At 43.9% G+C, this 17,980-nt stretch overlaps 1 protein-coding gene across 7 annotated transcripts in view; it reads left to right on the top strand.

Moving 5' to 3' along the window:
- LRRC9 (leucine rich repeat containing 9) overlaps positions 1–17,980 on the top strand; it is a 110,427-nt gene that overhangs the window by 64,545 nt on the left and 27,902 nt on the right. For all 7 annotated transcript variants that reach the window (XM_051826377.2, XM_051826379.2, XM_008271862.4 and 4 more), the window contains 6 exons: positions 2,790–2,924; positions 4,411–4,588; positions 7,305–7,525; positions 8,751–8,873; positions 12,166–12,296; positions 16,012–16,120. In XM_051826377.2, coding sequence (XP_051682337.2) covers positions 2,790–2,924; positions 4,411–4,588; positions 7,305–7,525; positions 8,751–8,873; positions 12,166–12,296; positions 16,012–16,120 — 897 coding nt within the window. The remainder of the gene's footprint in view (positions 1–2,789; positions 2,925–4,410; positions 4,589–7,304; positions 7,526–8,750; positions 8,874–12,165; positions 12,297–16,011; positions 16,121–17,980) is intronic.

The following is a 17,980-nucleotide window of genomic DNA, read 5'->3' as shown; positions in this document are numbered from 1 at the left end:
ATCAAACACATGGAGACTGAACAACATGCTCCTGAATGAACAGTGGGTCATAGAAGAAATCAAAAGAGAAATCAAAAAGTTTCTGGAAACAAATGTAGATGACAATACAACATATCAAAACTTATGGGATACAGCAAAAGCAGTGCTAAGAGGAAAATCTATTGCAATTGGTGCCTACATCAAGAAATTGGAAAGGCACCAAATAAATGAGTCATCAATGCATCTCAAGGATCTAGAAAAACAACAGCAAACCAAACCCAAAACTAATAGAAATAATTAAAATTAGAGGAGAAATCAACAAAATTGAACAAAAAAAAAAGATCAGCAAAACAAAGAGCTGGTTTTTTGAAAAAATAACCAAAATTGACACACCATTGGCCCAACTAACTAAAAAAGGGAGAGAGAAGACCCAAATCAATAAAATTAGAGATGAAAAAGGAAATAAAAAGAATCATCAGAAATTACTACAGAGAGCTGTATGGCTTGAGAAAACAGTGGGAGATGGCCCAAGTCCTTGGGCCCCTGCACCAGCCTGGGAGACCTGGAAGAAGTTCCTGGCTCCTGGCTTCTGATCAGCACAGCTCTGGCCATTGTGGCTAATTGGGGAGTGACCCAGTTGATGGAAGACCTCTCTCTCTCTCTCTCTCTCTCTCTGTCTCTCCTTCTTTCTTTGTGTTACTCAAGTAAATAAATAAATCTTAAAAAAAAAAAAAACACAATGCGGTTTCACCTCACCTCAGTTAGAATGGCTTTCATACAGAAATCAACAAACAACAAATGTTGGCAAGGATGTGGGGGAAAAGGTACCCTAATCTACTCTTGGTGAGAATGTAAACTGGTAAAGCCACTATAGAAGACTGTATGGAGAAACCTCAGAAAGCAGAATATAGACCTACCATATGACCCAGCCATCCCACTCCTGGGAATTTACCCAAGGGAAATGAAATCAGTAAGTAAAAAGTTATCTGCACCCCATGTTTATTTCAGCTTAAATCACATAGCTAAGGCATGAATTCATCCTAAATGCCATCAAAGACTGGATGAAGAAATTACGGGATATGTACACTATGTAATACTACACAGCAGTAAAAAAAATGAAATCTGGTCATTTGCAACAAAATGGATGAATCTGGAAAACATCATACTTAGTGAAATAAGCCAGTCCCAAAGGGACAAATACCATATGTTCTCCCTGATCTTTGAGAACTAACAGAGCACCTAAAGCAAAATTTGTAGAATTGAAATTGATACTTCAATTAGGGATGACTTGAGTGGCCCTTGTCTTGACTGTCGAGGAACAGTTTTTTTTTTTTCTTCTTCATAATATTTGTTGAACTCTTTACTTAACATAGAGTTTCATATGTGTATAAAGTCAATTGAGGATGGATCTCATTAAAAAATAAGAGGAAGAAAAAGAGAGGGAGGAGGAAATTTGTAACTCTAAAGCTGTACAGTTCTGCATACATTTCTACAGAGTTGCTTCTAAGGGTGCAATTTAAAAACTTGCCAAATCCCATTAAGCTGGCTGGTAAAAATGCCATCTTAAGTGTTTAAGTGATCATGTTAAATGCTAAACTTAACATACAGATAGGATTCTTAACCTAATCATATAAATAGGATCAAGTGTCTGGTAATAATAATAATAGATAGAATTAAAAAGGAGAGAATGTTCCAACATGGGAAGCAGCCCACACAGCAGACTCATAGAATGACAATCACTTTAAGTAGCACTCTGACCTCAGAATAAGCTCTTAAGGCTTCCTGGTCTGGCTGAAAAGCCCATGAGGGCATTTCAGGCATGGAAAGCCAAGACACACTGGCAAAAAAATGTTCTACATGAAGGATCTCTGTGAGTTGAGACCCCAGCAGAAAGAATTGGCCATCAAAGAAGGATGACTTTTCCCTGAGGGGAGGAGAAAACTTCTACTTTGCTTTTGACCTTATGTAAATACTGATGGAGTTTGTGGACTCAAAAGGTTTCCATAGCCTAGTCAGCTTATGTCAAGAGCCTCAGGTGGTCACTGATGTAATACATAAGAGTGTTAATTGTTAAATTAACAACAGGAGTCACTGTGCACTAATTTCCCATGCAGGACCTCTGTCCTCAATGAGTTGTATTATGGGAGTTAACTGTAAAACTTGTTCTCAAACAGTTTTGTGTGTGTGCAAATTGTTGAAATCTTTACTTAGTATAGAGTTGTTCTTCTGAGTACACAGTTCATTGAAAATGAATCTTAATGGAGAATGGGACTGGGAAGGGTAGAGGGGGAAGGAGGAGGGGTGGGAGTGTAGGTGGGAGGGCAGGTATGGTGGGAAGAATCACTATATTCTTAAAGTTGTACTTAAGAAATTTGTATCCCTTAAATAAAAGGTTTCTTTGGGAAAAGAAAAGCAAATGAATGTTAGACAAATATTTGAGATGGTGATCACTTCCAAAGGGAAGGAGAAGGAAAGTCTTAGGATGAGGCACACAGGGAGCTTGGAGGGTATTAGTAATATGCTGGCTCTTATGTTGGTTTCATGGGTGGATTTTGTGGGTGTTTGTATTGTAGTAATCCATTCACAGTCTTACAGGCATTTTCTTGTAATGGGTCAATATTTGCTAAAACCATAAAATGAATAACTAAAAGTATCTCCTGATATTATAAGTAGCTCAAGGTAATTGAAATGTCATATTTTAAAATCTTTTATTGAGCCACTCATCTCCCTTAGAAAACAATTCCTTCTAACTGTATAGAAATAAATCTATGTAACTCCATTGACTCGTCATGTGTTTTTTATTTTATTAGTTGTCTGTTTTACGACATTGTAGTACTAAAGAGGAAAGACCACGAGTACTTACCATATGGCCTTCTGCAAAGATTCTGACACAGATTTCAAAGGTGGGACCACATGTACATCTGAGTGGAAACTGGTACTTGAAGGTAAAGGCTAATTTCTAAACCTAATATAAAAATGTAATTGAAATTTATTTTTCTAATCAGACTTTGCATATGTGTCATAAAGGGTAAGGGACAGAAAACCGGAAGAGGTGAGTTAAAATAAAATGAGGAAACATAAAGACCTACCCTCTTAGCAAGTATCGAGTGTACAATGTCATGTTGGAAGCGTTAGTCATAGTGTTGCACGTTAGATATCTGGAACTTATCTGCAGGACTGAAACTTCATACCCCTTGACCAACATCTCCCCATTTCTCCTCTGCCCCCAGCCCCTGGAAACACCATTGTACTCTCTGCTTCTGTAAGTCTGACTGTTTTAAATTCCACATATAATTAAGATCATGCAGTATTTAATTCATGTTATATATATGTGTGTATATATATATATATACACATCTGTATCTCAAATCAAATTGTATACCTTAAATATATATAATTTTAAATTGTCAATTATACCTCATTAAATTTGGAAATATTATTTTAATTATTAAAAATAATGATATTATAATGTATTTAATATATAACATGTATATAACACACAGGATAATGTTATTATTAGAAAAATTGTAATAAATCTACCACATTCTAAACACTTTAAAAAAAATAGCAAGGCCAAGTTGTGGGTAGGCATGTCCTGGGGGCCAGGCCTCAGTTGTCACCACAGACTTGGAGATCTAGGATAAGGTCATCCTGCAAACTAAAGGGGGGATTCCGACACTGTGTCACCAATGCAAGCAGGGATTACAGTTCAGAACCAGAGATCATGCCAAAATGGGGGAGGGAAGGGATGAGGAAACCTGGCAAGGGATAGGTTCATGAGACAGAAGTCAGCCAAGGATAAAGGAGCGGGTGTCCAGCAGCTTCTTACTGCCAAAGGTGCCAAAGGTAGAAACTGCGCTAGGAGGAGCCCTTGAAAATGGACAATGTTAGTGGCATGATGTTTGCTGTGGGATGTATACTGATATTGAGCTGTGATGAAGGTCCAATGCCAGCCTTGGATGAATCCACAGGGAGTTCCAGAATTAGAATGGCCCTCTAAACTTGTTCCAAGTTGAGCTGAGATGGCCAGGCCTTTATAGCTGCCCATCACTGGCTGTGGGCCAACCTGGGAAACCGTGTGACCTTGGGTAAGGCAGCTGTCTGCAGCAGAGACTGACCCTAAAGGATGACAGCTGTGGGCTCTCTGCCAGCCATGGTCCCAGCAGCTGGGACAAGTGCATCACTGCAGTGGAATCTGGTTGGCACATCACGGTGCCCATAATACCATAAGAGTCCCTTGTGGAGGTCCAGTCCAGTCAGGTTTTACTTTTTTATAAACTAAGAGCTTCATGATGCTTTAATTCCTGAAGGAATTCTTTGACATCTATTTACAGCATTTGCGTTATCTTCCTAGACTTTTTTTTTTTATCTTATAACATTGAATTTATTTACAGGATTCAGAAGTAACATATAATGTGAATTATTCTTTAGATAACTGCCTTAAATTTAGATGGACAGCATCTCTTTGAAATCACAAATTTAGAAAAATTAGAGAACTTGAAGTGGGCATCATTCAGCGACAATAATCTCACTAAAATGGAGGGATTGGAATCCTGCATTAACTTGGAAGAGCTCATATTAGATGGGAACTGCATCTCAAAGATAGAGGGTAAGATATCTGAGAACTCTTACCTCTCAAAATATGAATGTCTACACGAGAAAAGCAAAGGGTGCATTGAGGACGGAACTACGTTTTTGTTTTTACAATTCATTGGAGGGAGGGAAGAGGGGTGGGGTAGAGCACTCACATCTGTTGGTTCACTCCTCAGATGCCTACAGTAGCCTCTTTGCCAGGACCAAAACTGGGAGATGGGAACTCAGTCTGGGTCTCCCACATGAGTGGCTGGAACACAGTTATTGGGCCATCCCCACTGCCTCCCAGGGTCTGCATGGGCAGGAGGCTAGATTCAGGAGCCAGAGCTGGGAATTGAACCCATCCGATGTAGGATGCTGGCCTCTTAACCAGTAAGCCAGATGTCTACCCTGAGGACAGGAGAGGACAACGTCCAGAGAGGGTCCAAGAAGGTTTGGAGCAGAGTGTTTTAAAGACCTACAAGTGGACTTTGTGACTACCTATCTAATGAGACCAGCAAGCCTTCTCTCTCCTCCATGCCAGTGCCAACCATGTTACCAAGCCTAGCACATACAAGTAAGGTAGTCATTCACATCTGTAAGGCTGAATACAGGAATGAATGAGATATTCTTTTTTAACGTTTTTTGTTATTATTTTTATTTGAGAAAGCAGAGAGGGAGAGAGCTCCCATTCACTCATTCACTCCTCAAGTGACCACAACAACCAGGGGTGGGCCAGGGCCAGAGCTAGGAGCCGGGAGTTGGGAACTCAATCCAGGCCTTCCATGTGGGCAGTAGGAACCCAGTTACTTGAGTCGTCCCCACTGCCTCCTATGGTCTGCACTGGCAGGAAGCTGGAGTCAGGGGCTAGGACTGGGAATTGAACCCAAGGGCTCTATTATGGGACAAGGACATCTTAACTGCTGGGCTAAAGGCCTTCTCTGGAGGTAAGCCTCAGAAGAAGGTAAGACAGCCCAATCCATTTGCCAAATGCAGAATTGGGATTATATTTGGAAATACAAAGACTTTCACAAATCATGTTCCCTGGAGGTTGAAAATCAAATATACTATATACTGGTGTGCTATAACAAGTGTGGATCCACATAAAGCTCAATTAAGCAACATTAGTACTGTCTGATGATTAATAGGAGACCAATATAATATTTTATTTATTATTTTTATTTTTTATTTATTTATTTATTTATTTATTTTTGACAGGCAGAGTTAGACTGTGAGAGAGAGAGACAGAGAGAAAGGTTTTCCTTCCGTTGGTTCACCCCACAAATGGCCGCCATGGCCGGTGCACTGCGCCAATCCAAAGCCAGGAGCAAGGTGCTTCCTCCTGCTCTCCCATGCATGTGCAGGGCCCAAGCACTTGAGCCATCCTCCACTGCCTTCCCCGGCCACAGTAGAGAGCTGGACTGGAAGAGGAGCAACCGGGACAGAACCGGCGCTCCAACCGGGACTAGAACCCAGAGTACCGGCGCCGCAGGCAGAGGATTTAGCCAAGTGAGCCGCGGCACCGACCATTTATTATTTTTAAATATCTATATTAAAACATATCATTCTGGGCTGGAGAGAATAAAAGGGACTTTTTCCCCCTCCCCTTTCCAAACTTCCTGTAGCCTTCATTTAGGTTTATGCTTAGCTGTGGCTAAAAATAAGGAGCTCAGAGGGCATGTCTGGAACATGTGAAGTGAAGTAGTTTCTGACTCACTATCAGCTTTATTTTATTCTTACCCTTAGTGCTCTGCACTTGGGAAGAAGCCTTCCGTGACTTGCCAGCAACTTCCTCTATTCTCCATCTCTGTCTACTCAAAGGGATACATAACTCCTAGGAATTAAAAAGCAGTATCCACAAGTGTGCACCATTAAAAAAAAAAATCTATTTATGGGGCCGGCACTGTGGTGTAGTGGGTAAAGCCACTGCCTGCAGTGCCGGCATCCCATATGGGCACTGGTTCAAGTCCCGGCTGTTCCACTTCTGATCCAGCTCTCTGCTATGGCCTGGGAAAGCAGTAGAAGATGGCCCAAGTCCTTGGGCCCCTGCACCTGCATGGGAGACCTGGAGGAAGCTCCTGGCTCCTGGCTTCAGATCGGCACAGCTCTGGCTGTTGTGGTCAATTGGGTAGTGACCTAGCGGAGGGAAGACCTCTCTTTCTCTGCCTCTCCTTCTCTCTGTGTGTAACTCTGCCTTTCAAATAATTAATAAATCTTTAAAAATATTTTTATTATTTATTTTTCTTTTTATTATTTATTTGAAAGGCAGAGTTACAGAGAGAGAGGGAGGGACAGAGGTCGTCCATCCACTAGTTCATTCCCCTAAAGGCCACAAAGGCCAGAGCTGGACCAGATAGAAGCCAGGAGTCTGACACTCCATCCAGATCTCCCATACGGGTGGCAGGGGTCCAAGCACTCGAGCCATCCTCTGCCGTCTTCCCAGGCACGTTAGCAGGGAGCTGGATTGGAAGGGGAGCATCCGGGACTTGAACATCCCCTCGTGTGGGATGCAGGCATCAGAGGAGGCAGCTTATCCCACTGAATGCAGTTCAGGCCCCAGTGTGCACCCTGCGGTTGACAGGGGGATGTGTATGTGCTCCTAAAACAGAAAAAAACATTGATGGCGAATATTGTAGAACCTTAAAGACATTTGATCTTGGAAAAAGAGTAGTAATAAAATGATCCGCAAATTGTTTTTGAGCTAACTTTCCAGTGCTGTTTGAACCTTTTCTTGAATTTGCTTGTTTTTCTAGGCATTTCCAAGCTGACTAAATTAACCCGTCTCAGCATAAACAATAATCTCCTGACTGGTTTGGAAAAGCATGCTTTCGATAACATGCTCCATCTTCACTCTCTCTCTCTTGAGAACAACAGAATCACATCGCTGAGTGGCTTACAAAAAATTTTTACTCTGATTGAATTGTATATCAGCAATAACTACATTGCTCTCAATCAGGAAATCTACAATCTAAAGGTGACCTTCTAGGGTAGCAACTTCTCGATCTTATAAAATTGTCGTTGTTTATACTGTGAAAGTAACACATGTTCAGTGTGCAAAATTTGGAAAATGTAGAAAAATATAAAGAAGAATAAGAATGAGGCTATTAAAATGTATTTGTATTTAATTTACGTGTACTTACAGCCCTATGTATGTGTTACCATAATGTTCTCGATTTGACAACCTCCTGGGCTAACACTTTTAAAATACTCAGCCTAAACCCCTTCCCTTCAGTATAGCCAGGGAGTCTGCAGCCTGGCTGTGGGGCAGGGTTCTTTAATAGTCTCCTCTTCTCAATATGATTCTTGATTATCTCTCAGTGTTCCTAACCAGTGCCTCCCCCGCTCTCGGGTCACCTCAGCTTAACTTTGCTTTCTTTAATTCTCTAAAGAGACCTCTGGTCCAAGGCCACTGTGTAACAAGATTTTACTAAAGGTCTGGACAAAATGGAGGGTTTCTGGAGCACAGAACAGGAACGCACTTCAGATGTCACGTGTGACTTCGTTGTTTCTGTAGTGCAGTGGCCACTTCCTAGCACCATCTTAGCCTCTCCTTGGGTGGATCCAAAAGAGCTAGGACTTTTCTCTAGCCCCCTCCCATGTGTGTGTGTGTGTTTCCTTTCTTCACACTCAATCTTCTCCCCATCTTATCCCCAAACAGGATTACTGCCTCTAAAGCCACAGAGGCAACCTAACCAGTGGCAACGTCAGTATTAAACAAGAGAAGTTTTACTCTCTCCTCCTGCCCCCGCCTGCTCAGAGCCCCTCCCTCAAGACCGGCACATTGCCATGTTCGCTTTAATAACAGCGCACGTTTTCTCTTAAGTTGAACTCCGCCCTCTCCCCTAGAAGGCAGAAGCGCGTCAGTTTCGTCCCTTTTCAAATGGCAGTGTCTCTTCATTCCTCTTGTATCTGGATACACACATCCGTACGCACCATTTAATAAGCCAGTAGCCCATAAACAAACGTAGTGTCTGACGCATGTCAGAGTTCCCAGTGAGACGTTACCACTGATACTGGTCATACACACACAGTCCACGGAAATATTGCACAAAATTATACTGCAGTAGTCTGAAAGGCTCACTTGCACTTAGAGTGCTCTTCACAGCACTCTTAAATTCAAGGGTGCTGACCTCTTGCAGGAAAAGAAATTTTTCTGGAATGTGATATGTATAAATAAAAGTATGAATTTTATTACCTAGGGTTTATACAACTTGGTCATTCTAGACATATATGGAAACATTATTGTTTGGAATCAAGAAAACTACCGGTTGTTTGTAGTATTTCACCTTCCGGAACTGAAAGCCTTGGATGGAATCTCCATTGTGAGTATTTTTATGCCCCATAGCATTCGGTCCTAGTTGCATGGTCTCATATCCATAGCCATTATTCACTTGGAGTATTGCTGTATCACTTGCATGATACCCAAACTTGCTATTCTTCATGCTCGTTTTAGATGTAGGATTTGCGAGTTTCTTGTCTGGCCAATGCCTACTTGTCTAAGTTGAGGGAAGCAGCTGATTACATTCATACCCACTAGGTCAGTGCCTGCAAGTGAAGTGCACCAGGTTATGGGAGAGTTCCTGCTATCCTCTTGAGCCGCCAAACAGCTGACCATTTCCTAGAAAAATACACCTGTTAATAAGTAAGAAAAGTGCCTTTGAGCCAACGTGTGTAGTTATATGAATTACTAGGAAACTATGAAAAAAAAAATAAGCACAGAGCCTGAGGCTGAGTTAAAAAAAAAATGGAGCCTTGGATTCTGTAACTAGCAAGTCCTGGTCACCGCGTAAGGGAGACATGCGTGACAACGTGTGAGGGAGAAAAGAGGATCCACTGAGACCACAGAACTCACCACGTTCCCTGAGGGCCTCTGAGACCCTTAGAAGACTAAGCCCAGCCCTGCTTTTGTCGGGCGTCTTTTCTCTTTCTCCTTGGTAGGGAGAATTGCAAATATTCTTGCTCCAACATGTACGACACATAGTCTGGAACTTTAGATACTGGGGTTTGTCTGTTTCTAGCTTTCAGTGAGGGACATTTTAAAAACAGTCTTATGAAACTAATATTTGGGTTGTGGCACAGTGGGTTACACTGCCATTTGGGATGCCCGCATCCCCTATTGCAGTGCCAGTTCAACTCCCAGGAACTCCGATTCAGATCCAGCCCCCTGCTAATGGGCCTGGGAAGCAGTGGATGGTGGTCCAAGTACTTGACTTCTTGCCAGGCACGTGGGTGACCTGGATGGAGTTCCCAGCACTTGGCTTCCGCTTGGCAGAGCCCTGGCTGTTATGGCCATTTGGGGATTGACCTAGTAGATAGAAGATTCTCTCTCTCTCTTTGTGTCACTCTGCTGTTCAAATAAATAAATACAAATTTTATAAAGAGAAAAGCCTAGTACTGTGTTTGCTCTAAAAATACTGTTAAGAAGCTTATCTTTGTGTGTCCTCATTTGAAGGGCCACATGAGAAAGTACTTTTTGTTTTTAATTTATTTTTAAAGGCAGAATTACAGATAGAGAGAGAGGTCTTTCACCTGTTGCTTCACTCCCCAAATAGCCATAACTCTGGAACTGAGCTGATCTGAAGCCAGGAGCCAGGAGCTTCTTCCAGGTCTCCCATGGGGGTGCAGGAGCCCAAGCACTTGGGCCATCCTCTGCTGCTCTCCCAGTTGCATTAGCAGGGCGCTGGATTGGAAGTGGAGCAGCCGGGACTCGAACCGGTGTCCATATGGGATGCCAGTGCTGCAGGCGGCAGCTTAACCTGCTACACCACAGCACCTGGCTCAAGAAAGTACTCTCAGAGGTAAGTGTAGGGGTGAGTGTTTGACCTGCTAGTAAGACACCTGTTAAGATTCTTGCATCGTTTATTGGAGTACCTGGGTTTGATGCCCACCTTCAGCTCTCAACTCCAGCTTCCTGCCAGTGTAGACCCTAGGAGGCAATGGTGATGGCTCAAGTACTTGGGTCCCTGTCATATACTTGAGAGACCTGGATTGAGTTCTTAGCTCCTAGCTTCACCCTGGCCCAAAGCCAGCTGCTGAGGGCATTTGGAGAATGAGCAGGTAGATGGGAGCATGCATTCTCTCTCTCTCACTCTCTCTCTCTTTTTATCTCTGTCTGACTTTTTAAAGTTAGAGATAAGTATACAAAATAACTTTTCCCCCTAAGGAAAAATTATATTCTGCTCCCTAAAAATGAATATTATTGAACTATTTTCTGTTTCAGTTTGACTACCTAAAACCTCAGGCCAAATGTATGGCTCAATAGTAGATACTGTGTAGGATTTTATGATGTCTGCCCTTACTCTAGTTTTCATCTACTCTAACTTACATTGTTACTGGTCTTGATTTTCATTATTTATGATTTGCATTTTACTGTTTGATTATATTGTTTCCTGTAAGCTTCCACAAACTCTTCCTGAAATGAGATAGAATATAAATATATGAGTTAATCACAGAGCATGAAGAGTAAAGTGAAGAATTTAGAGCCGATGAGAAGTCATGGAAATGTGCTGGAGCTTTGAGCGGGGGGTGTTATACTCAGAACTGTGTATAAGAAACGGTGTTTGCAGTGGCAGAGGGAAGACTAGGAGGAAGCTGTTCGCATAGTCTAGGTGTGAGGTGACGGGGGCCTGAACGAGGGGGAAGTAGCTTTAGAAACAGCCGCCTGAAAGGTAGGAGCAGTGCCGGGGAGAATTAACAGAATTTTGCCAACTTATAGGCTTTGAAGCACATGGGAAAGGCAGAGTAAAAGATCTCTTGAAGGTTTGAGTCTGTCAGTAAAAGATATCATGGCAGAAATTGAAAATAGGAAAAAAAAAAAGTGGTTTGGGGGAATAAGATGATTAGTGTTAGACACACTGACTCTTGGGCCATAGTAGCTCCTCTGACTGGAGATGCCAAGCCCGCAGTGGGACTCACAGGGTGGGTGGAACCACGATTTAGTCTGGAGTGTAGCTGGAGCAGACCTGTTACTGTCTGAAAGTCTTATCTCTCTGGGGCTCCCTGTTTGTGATCATTTGACTAGGGAAAGCAGGATTTTTTTTTTTTTTTTTTTTTTTGGACTTTTTGTTTTCTCTGTTGACATTTCTGGGTTCCTGACTTTTCCAGAAACCAATCAGGAATATGTGAGGCAAAAAGTAAAAAGAAAATCCAGGTGTCCTTTTAAATACTGAAGGTCCCTTGAAGGTCTGTTCTCCATAGCAGCTTTCAGAGTTCCTATGTAAAATAAGTAAAAAAGCTTTATTTCTTTCAAAGGCAGAGTGACAGAGACAGACAGAGAGAGAAAGAGACCTGTCATCTGCTGGTTCACGCCCCAGATGGCCATAGCAGACAGGGCTGGGCCAGGCTGAAACCAGGTCGAGAACTCCATCCAGATCTCCCTTGTGAGTGGCAAGAACTTGGGCACTTGAGCCATCCTCTGTTGCTTCTCAAGAGCGTTAGCAGGCAGCTGGACGGGAAATAGAACAGTCAGAACTATGGATTTTTAGTATCTGTTTTGTGCAGGAGGTTCAGCTGTACTTAGTAGGTGGGATAGAGAGAAATTGCCTGGGGCCAGACAGTGACTGTGGCTCTGTCATCTGTAAGAGAGGACATCACTGTCTAACTGTCTTCACATAGGATCAGCTAGAGACCGAGTGTGCAAAGGATTTGTTTGGTGGCAGACTCACTTCTGACATGATTGCAGAACGACAAGGACATTCAAACTTCATCCAGATGCAAGAATTAAATTGGACTTCATCATCTATCAGGTGCAGTCATTTTATTTTCACTTACTTTTTCTTTTTTTAATTGAAAGATTAAATTGAACATATTTATGTGGTACCATGTAATGTTTTCATACATGTATACATTGAATAATGTTCAAATCAGGGTGGCCGTGTCTCCTCACACACAATCATTTTATTTATGCTTTTAACATCGTAATTAAAATGTAATTATTATTGTCATTTTCTGAAGTTCATACACTTGTACATTTTTTTAACTTACTTTATTTGTGTGAAAGGCAGAGATACAGACAGACGGAAGTCTGTCATCCACTGGCTCACCCCCCAAATGCCTACAATGGTCAAGGCTGGGCCAGAGCGGGAGCAGAGAATTCGCTCTGGGGCTCCTCTGTGGGTGGCAGGGACCCAAGCACTTGAGCCATCTTCTGCTGCCTCCCAGGGTGCACATGAGCGGGAAGCTGCCATCAGAGCAGAGCTGGAACTTGAACCTGTAATACAGGAGGTGGACATCCCAAGTGGTGTCAACTACTGTGCCGAACACCTGTCCCCAATAGTACCTCTTATCTAAATGAAACCAACAATTTGTAATATCATCTGCTCTACTTTAAGATCTCATGGTAACTTTACCGTTATTTGAAATGCATTAATAATTCTCATTAACAGAGAGTGATTAAAAACATCACCAGGAAGTGAGCCTTAAGCACAGCTGTTTGCCTGGGTTTGCTTCTGGGCTCTGGCTCCTGACTCCACATCCAGCCAGTGCAGACCCTGGGAGGCAACAGCGGTAGCTCAAGGAATGGGGCTCCTGCCGCGCATGTGGGAATCCTGGGTTGTATTCCCCTCTCCTGGCCTTGTCCCTGTCCTGGCTCTGCCCAACTCTGGACTTTGCAGGCATCTGGGGAGTAAACCAATGAATAAAAGCCCTCCCTCCCTGTCTGTCTGCCTGTCTCTCTCTCTCTGTTTTTCTGCCTCTCAAAAAATAAATAATTGTTGTTATCAATGTCTTTCTCTGGTTTTGTGCTTCTCTTTTATGTTACAAGCACATTTTTGAACTTAGGACATACTTGGTTTGCTCTTGTATCCTATCAGTGTAATCCCCTCCAATGCCGTGTCCCCTTCACTGCTGCTGTTCCTCTGATATTATTCTCCTCTTGGCACCTCCACACTCCCGGTGAGCACACCCTGTGGACGGTGGTTAGTTCTCATCTACCTTGTCCCCCCTGAGGCCTGTGAGAATGTACCCCACTTCTTGAATTTACCTCCTTCTCCACCCCGCACATCCTGCTATTTCAGGTATTGATTTTCCTGTGAGCTTCCTTGGTTTTCTTACTTTCTGAATTTTATTCTCCTCTTTTGTTCCCTTCTCTAACTTTTCTCTTATAATTCCTTCTCCATTTCTCTCATCTTTTTTTTTTTTGACAGGCAGAGTGGACAGTGAGAGAGAGAGACAGCGAGAAAGGTCTTCCTTTGCTGTTGGTTCACCCTCCAATGGCCGCCGCGGCCGGCGCACTGCGGCCTGCGCACCACGCTGATCCGATGGCAGGAGCCAGGAGCCAGGTGCTTTTCCTGGTCTCCCATGGGGTGCAGGGCCCAAGCACCTGGGCCATCCTCCACTGCACTCCCTGGCCACAGCAGAGAGCTGGCCTGGAAGAGGGGCAACCGGGACAGAATCCGGCGCCCCAGCCTGGACTAGAACCAGGTGTGCCGGCACCGCTAGGCGGAGGATTAGCCTAGTGAGCCGCGGCGCCAGCCCATTTCTCTCATCTTTTTAAAATTTGGTACTCTTCATGGGTAGACTTACCTTTAGCCATAGTTTTTTTTTTTTTTTTTTTTTTTTAAGATTTATCTATTTATTTGAAAGGCAGAGTTACAGAGAGAGAGAGAGAGAGAGAGAGAGAGGTCTTCCATCTGATGGTTCACTCCCCAAATGGCCGCCATGACCAGAGCTGTGCCAATCTGAAGCCAGGAGCCGGGAGCTTCCTCCAGGTCTCCCACATGGGTACAGGGACCCAGCCGTGGTCCATCTTCCACTGCTTTCCCAGGCCATAACAGAGAGCTGGTTAGGAAGTGGAGCAGCCGAGACTTGAACCGATGCCCATATGGGGTGCTGGCACTGCAGGTGGCGGCTTTACCTGCTACACCATAGCACCAGCCCTCATAGTTTTAACTTATGCCATTAATCCCCAAATTTATAATTGTTAATCTTCACCTAAATTGCTCTCTAGGAGGTGACACCTACCTGTTGTTCCCAAGCCAAAGCAGTCTAAGGAAAATCGGAGTCATTGCTTTCTGTCCTTTGTCCTCCAGTTTCAATTCATCACCAAGTTCTACAGAGTCTGTATTCTAAGTATGCCTCATAATTCCTCTCTGTTTCCACCGTCACTGCTGTGGCCTAGGTTAGGCAATGAACTATTTTAGAAACGCTCTTGGTGATCTTTGTGCTGTTTGCCTCACATAAGGCTTCCCTAAACACCACCTCCTGCCCGTGCTGCTCTGTAAAGCGCAAGTTTCCCGATGACTTCTGTTCCCAGCGTGTGCGTGGCTGTCCTTGTGTACACTGGAACAGTTTAAAGTCCCTCTGTGTGGCTGGAGCAGTTCTCACCTCATGGAATCGACCTTCTCTGCCCGTGACTCATCATAGCTTAGAAATTCTGAAATACTCTAGTTCCTCGATCTCAATTAGAAGGTGCTGTTTCAAGCCACTGCCTTTGTTTGTGCCTCTTGCACTGCCTGGAGCTCTTTCCTAATTTGCCTGACAAACACTTAGAGATCCTCCAGGTCTCATCTCAAGTTCTTCCTCGTCTGTGCTGTCATCCTCTACCACAGCAACTTCCTCAAAAGCTTGAACTCTTTTTCCTAAAACACAAGCATACCTGACTGTGGTCACAATTTTCCTTCTTGCTTTACGTTTCCTGAATCCCACTTCTAATTCTTGAGAGCAGAGTTTCTTCCACCTTTTTGTAGCCTTTCCAAACACGTCATCTGCACTTAGGAAATATTAATGGAAATATGTTGAACGAAGGATTTTTATTGGATAAAAATATGTCATGTGACTTCAGGCTCAGGATTGAAGAAATGGTTAGAGAGCAGTGAGCTAGCCATGTGCTCCTCTTTGTCAAGGCTGGGTGAAGGCAGAGCAGCTCTGTTAGCAGGCTCTAGGAATCAAGCATTCTGTGTAATTAGCAAGACATCACATGAATGGGATGTCAATAAATTTTCAGAACACCCCCCACCCCGAAAAGTCTCTTTTCAAAGACTTCAGATGCTGTTTCCTTTTCTTTTCTGATTCCTAATCTCTTCCTGACATTTCAGAAATAACAAAGCTCACATTTATCCAGTGAGGTTTACAGTCTGGACTTATGACTTACCATATCATTTCATTCCCAACAATTTCATATATATGAATTTATAAAAAAATGAGATGTGTTATTTTATAAGTTTCTTCTACAGTGGTGGCACATTTATCTGATAACAGATATATTTTAGAAAGCAATCAAATTCTGTCATTTTCTTAAACATGAGCTCGAGAAAAATATGCATTTGTCCATCATCTGCCCCAAACATTTTACACTCAGGCAGTTATTCTTCCCATGTTTGTCATACAAGACCTTTTAAAGGTGCCTTTGGAAGTTGTATGTGAAGAAACTTGACTTTGGTTTATATTTTGTGGCGTATTAGTTACTATTTTGGTTTCTCGGTTATTATTTTCCATAACTCTGTCTGCTTTGTCTGAACTCAGGACTGTGGATCTGATTCCAGTGGACCAGTTCAGAAGTGTGTGCAGCGTGAATCTGCAGAACAATAACCTGACCTCCTTCAGCGGGTTAGTCTACCTGCCCAGCGTGAAGGTGAGCCGCTCCCAACCCTTTCCTCCTTCCCAGGTTCTCAGCGCGAGTTGTAACCTCCTTCACTTTGGCTTAAATATATTTTTTCATATTACTAAAGTAGGGAAATTATTCCTAAAGGGTTTGGTTTTGTTCTGAATGAAGCAGGAAAATGTATTTCCTTCCGGAGATATTTTGGTCTGACCTCGGCTCTCTGCAGGACTTACTCTGAAGCGGGAGCTGGGCTAGAAAGCTGCTTCTGATGGAGCGCAGGCATGGAACGAAGCTGAGGGCTCTGTTGTTTTTTTAAGATTTATTTGTTTATTTGAAAGTCAGAGTTACACAAAGAGAAGGAGAGGCAGAGAGAGAGAGAGAGCAGTCGTCCATCTGCTGGTTCACTCCCCAGATGACTGCAATGGCTGGAGCTGATCTGAAGCCAGGAGCCAGGAGCTTCTTCTGGGTCTCCCATGTGGGTGCAGGGTCCCAAGCACTTGGGCCATCTTCTACTGCTTTCCCAGGCCATAGCAGAGAGCTGGATGGGAAGAGGAGCAGCCAGGCCTAGAACCGGTGTCCATATGGATGCTGGCACTGCAGGTGGTGGCTTTACCCGCTGCACCACAATGACAGCCCTGAGGGCTCTGTTTCTTGAAGCAGCCTCATTCCCTCCTTTCCTACTGCCTGAACTCGGCTGTGCACTAAGGCTTTTTGAATGAAGGAAAACAGCCGTCTCTAAGGAGTTATTAGCCATGGCGGGAGTGCAGATTGAGAAAGCTTAGAAGCTCTCTAGGGTCTCCATTATTTTATTTGAAGTACTGTAATGTCCCAGCATGTCAGATGACCCCCCCCACACACATTCAATACTAAATCCAGAGGTGAGCATTTGGAATAGTCATCAAGATACCTCGTAGGTTGCTAGCATCCTGCGTTGTAGTGCCAGGGTTCCAGTCCCAGCGTGTGTTTCTGATTCCATCCTAATGTGCACCGTGGCGGCAGCAGTAATGACTTAAGTAGCTGGGTCCTTGCCAGCCGTGTGAGTGCACGGAACTGAGTTCCCAGGCCCGGGCTTTGGCACAGCCTCGCCGCAGTTGTTGCAGGCATTTGGGTAGTCAGCACACAGGAGGGAGACCTCTGTCTGCCTGTTTCTTTTTTTCTCTTTCTGTCTGACTTCCATATAAATAAATAAAAGTTAAAACTAAATACAGGCCGGCGCCGCGGCTCACTAGGCTAATCCTCCGCCTTGCGGCGCCGGCACACCGGGTTCTAGTCCCGGTCGGGGCACCGGATTCTGTCCCGGTTGCCCCTCTTCCAGGCCAGCTCTCTGCTGTGGCCAGGGAGTGCAGTGGAGGATGGCCCAGGTCCTTGGGCTCTGCACCCCATGGGAGACCAGGAAAAGTACCTGGCTCCTGCCATCGGATCAGCGCAGCACGCTGGCCGCGGCAGCCATTGGAGGGTGAACCAACGGCAAAGGAAGACCTTTTGTCTCTGTCTCTCTCTCTCACTGTCCACTCTGCCTGTCAAAAAAAAAAAAAAAAAAAAAAAACTAAATACAAATAATTTGGGGTCAGCACCATGGCTCAATAGGCTAATCCTCCACCTGCGGCACCTGCACACCGGGTTCTAGTCCCAGTCAGGGCGCTTCCTCTTCCAGGCCAGCTTTCTGCTGTGGCCCAGGAGTGCAGTGGAGAATGGCTCAGGTCCTTGGGCCCTGCACCTGCATGGGAGACCAGGAGAAGCACCTGGCTCCTGGCTTCAGATCAGCGCCATTGGAGGGTGAACCAACGGCAAAAGGAAGACCTTTCTCTCTGTCTCTCTGTCTCTCTCTCTCTCACTGTCCACACTGCCTGTCAAAAAAGAAAAACAAAACAAAACAAAACAAAAACAAAT

Source organism: Oryctolagus cuniculus, chromosome 20 (assembly GCF_964237555.1).
Source record: "Oryctolagus cuniculus chromosome 20, mOryCun1.1, whole genome shotgun sequence".
In the NCBI taxonomy this organism is placed as follows: Eukaryota; Metazoa; Chordata; class Mammalia; order Lagomorpha; family Leporidae; genus Oryctolagus; species Oryctolagus cuniculus.
This window is presented reverse-complemented; position numbering and strand designations above follow the sequence as displayed.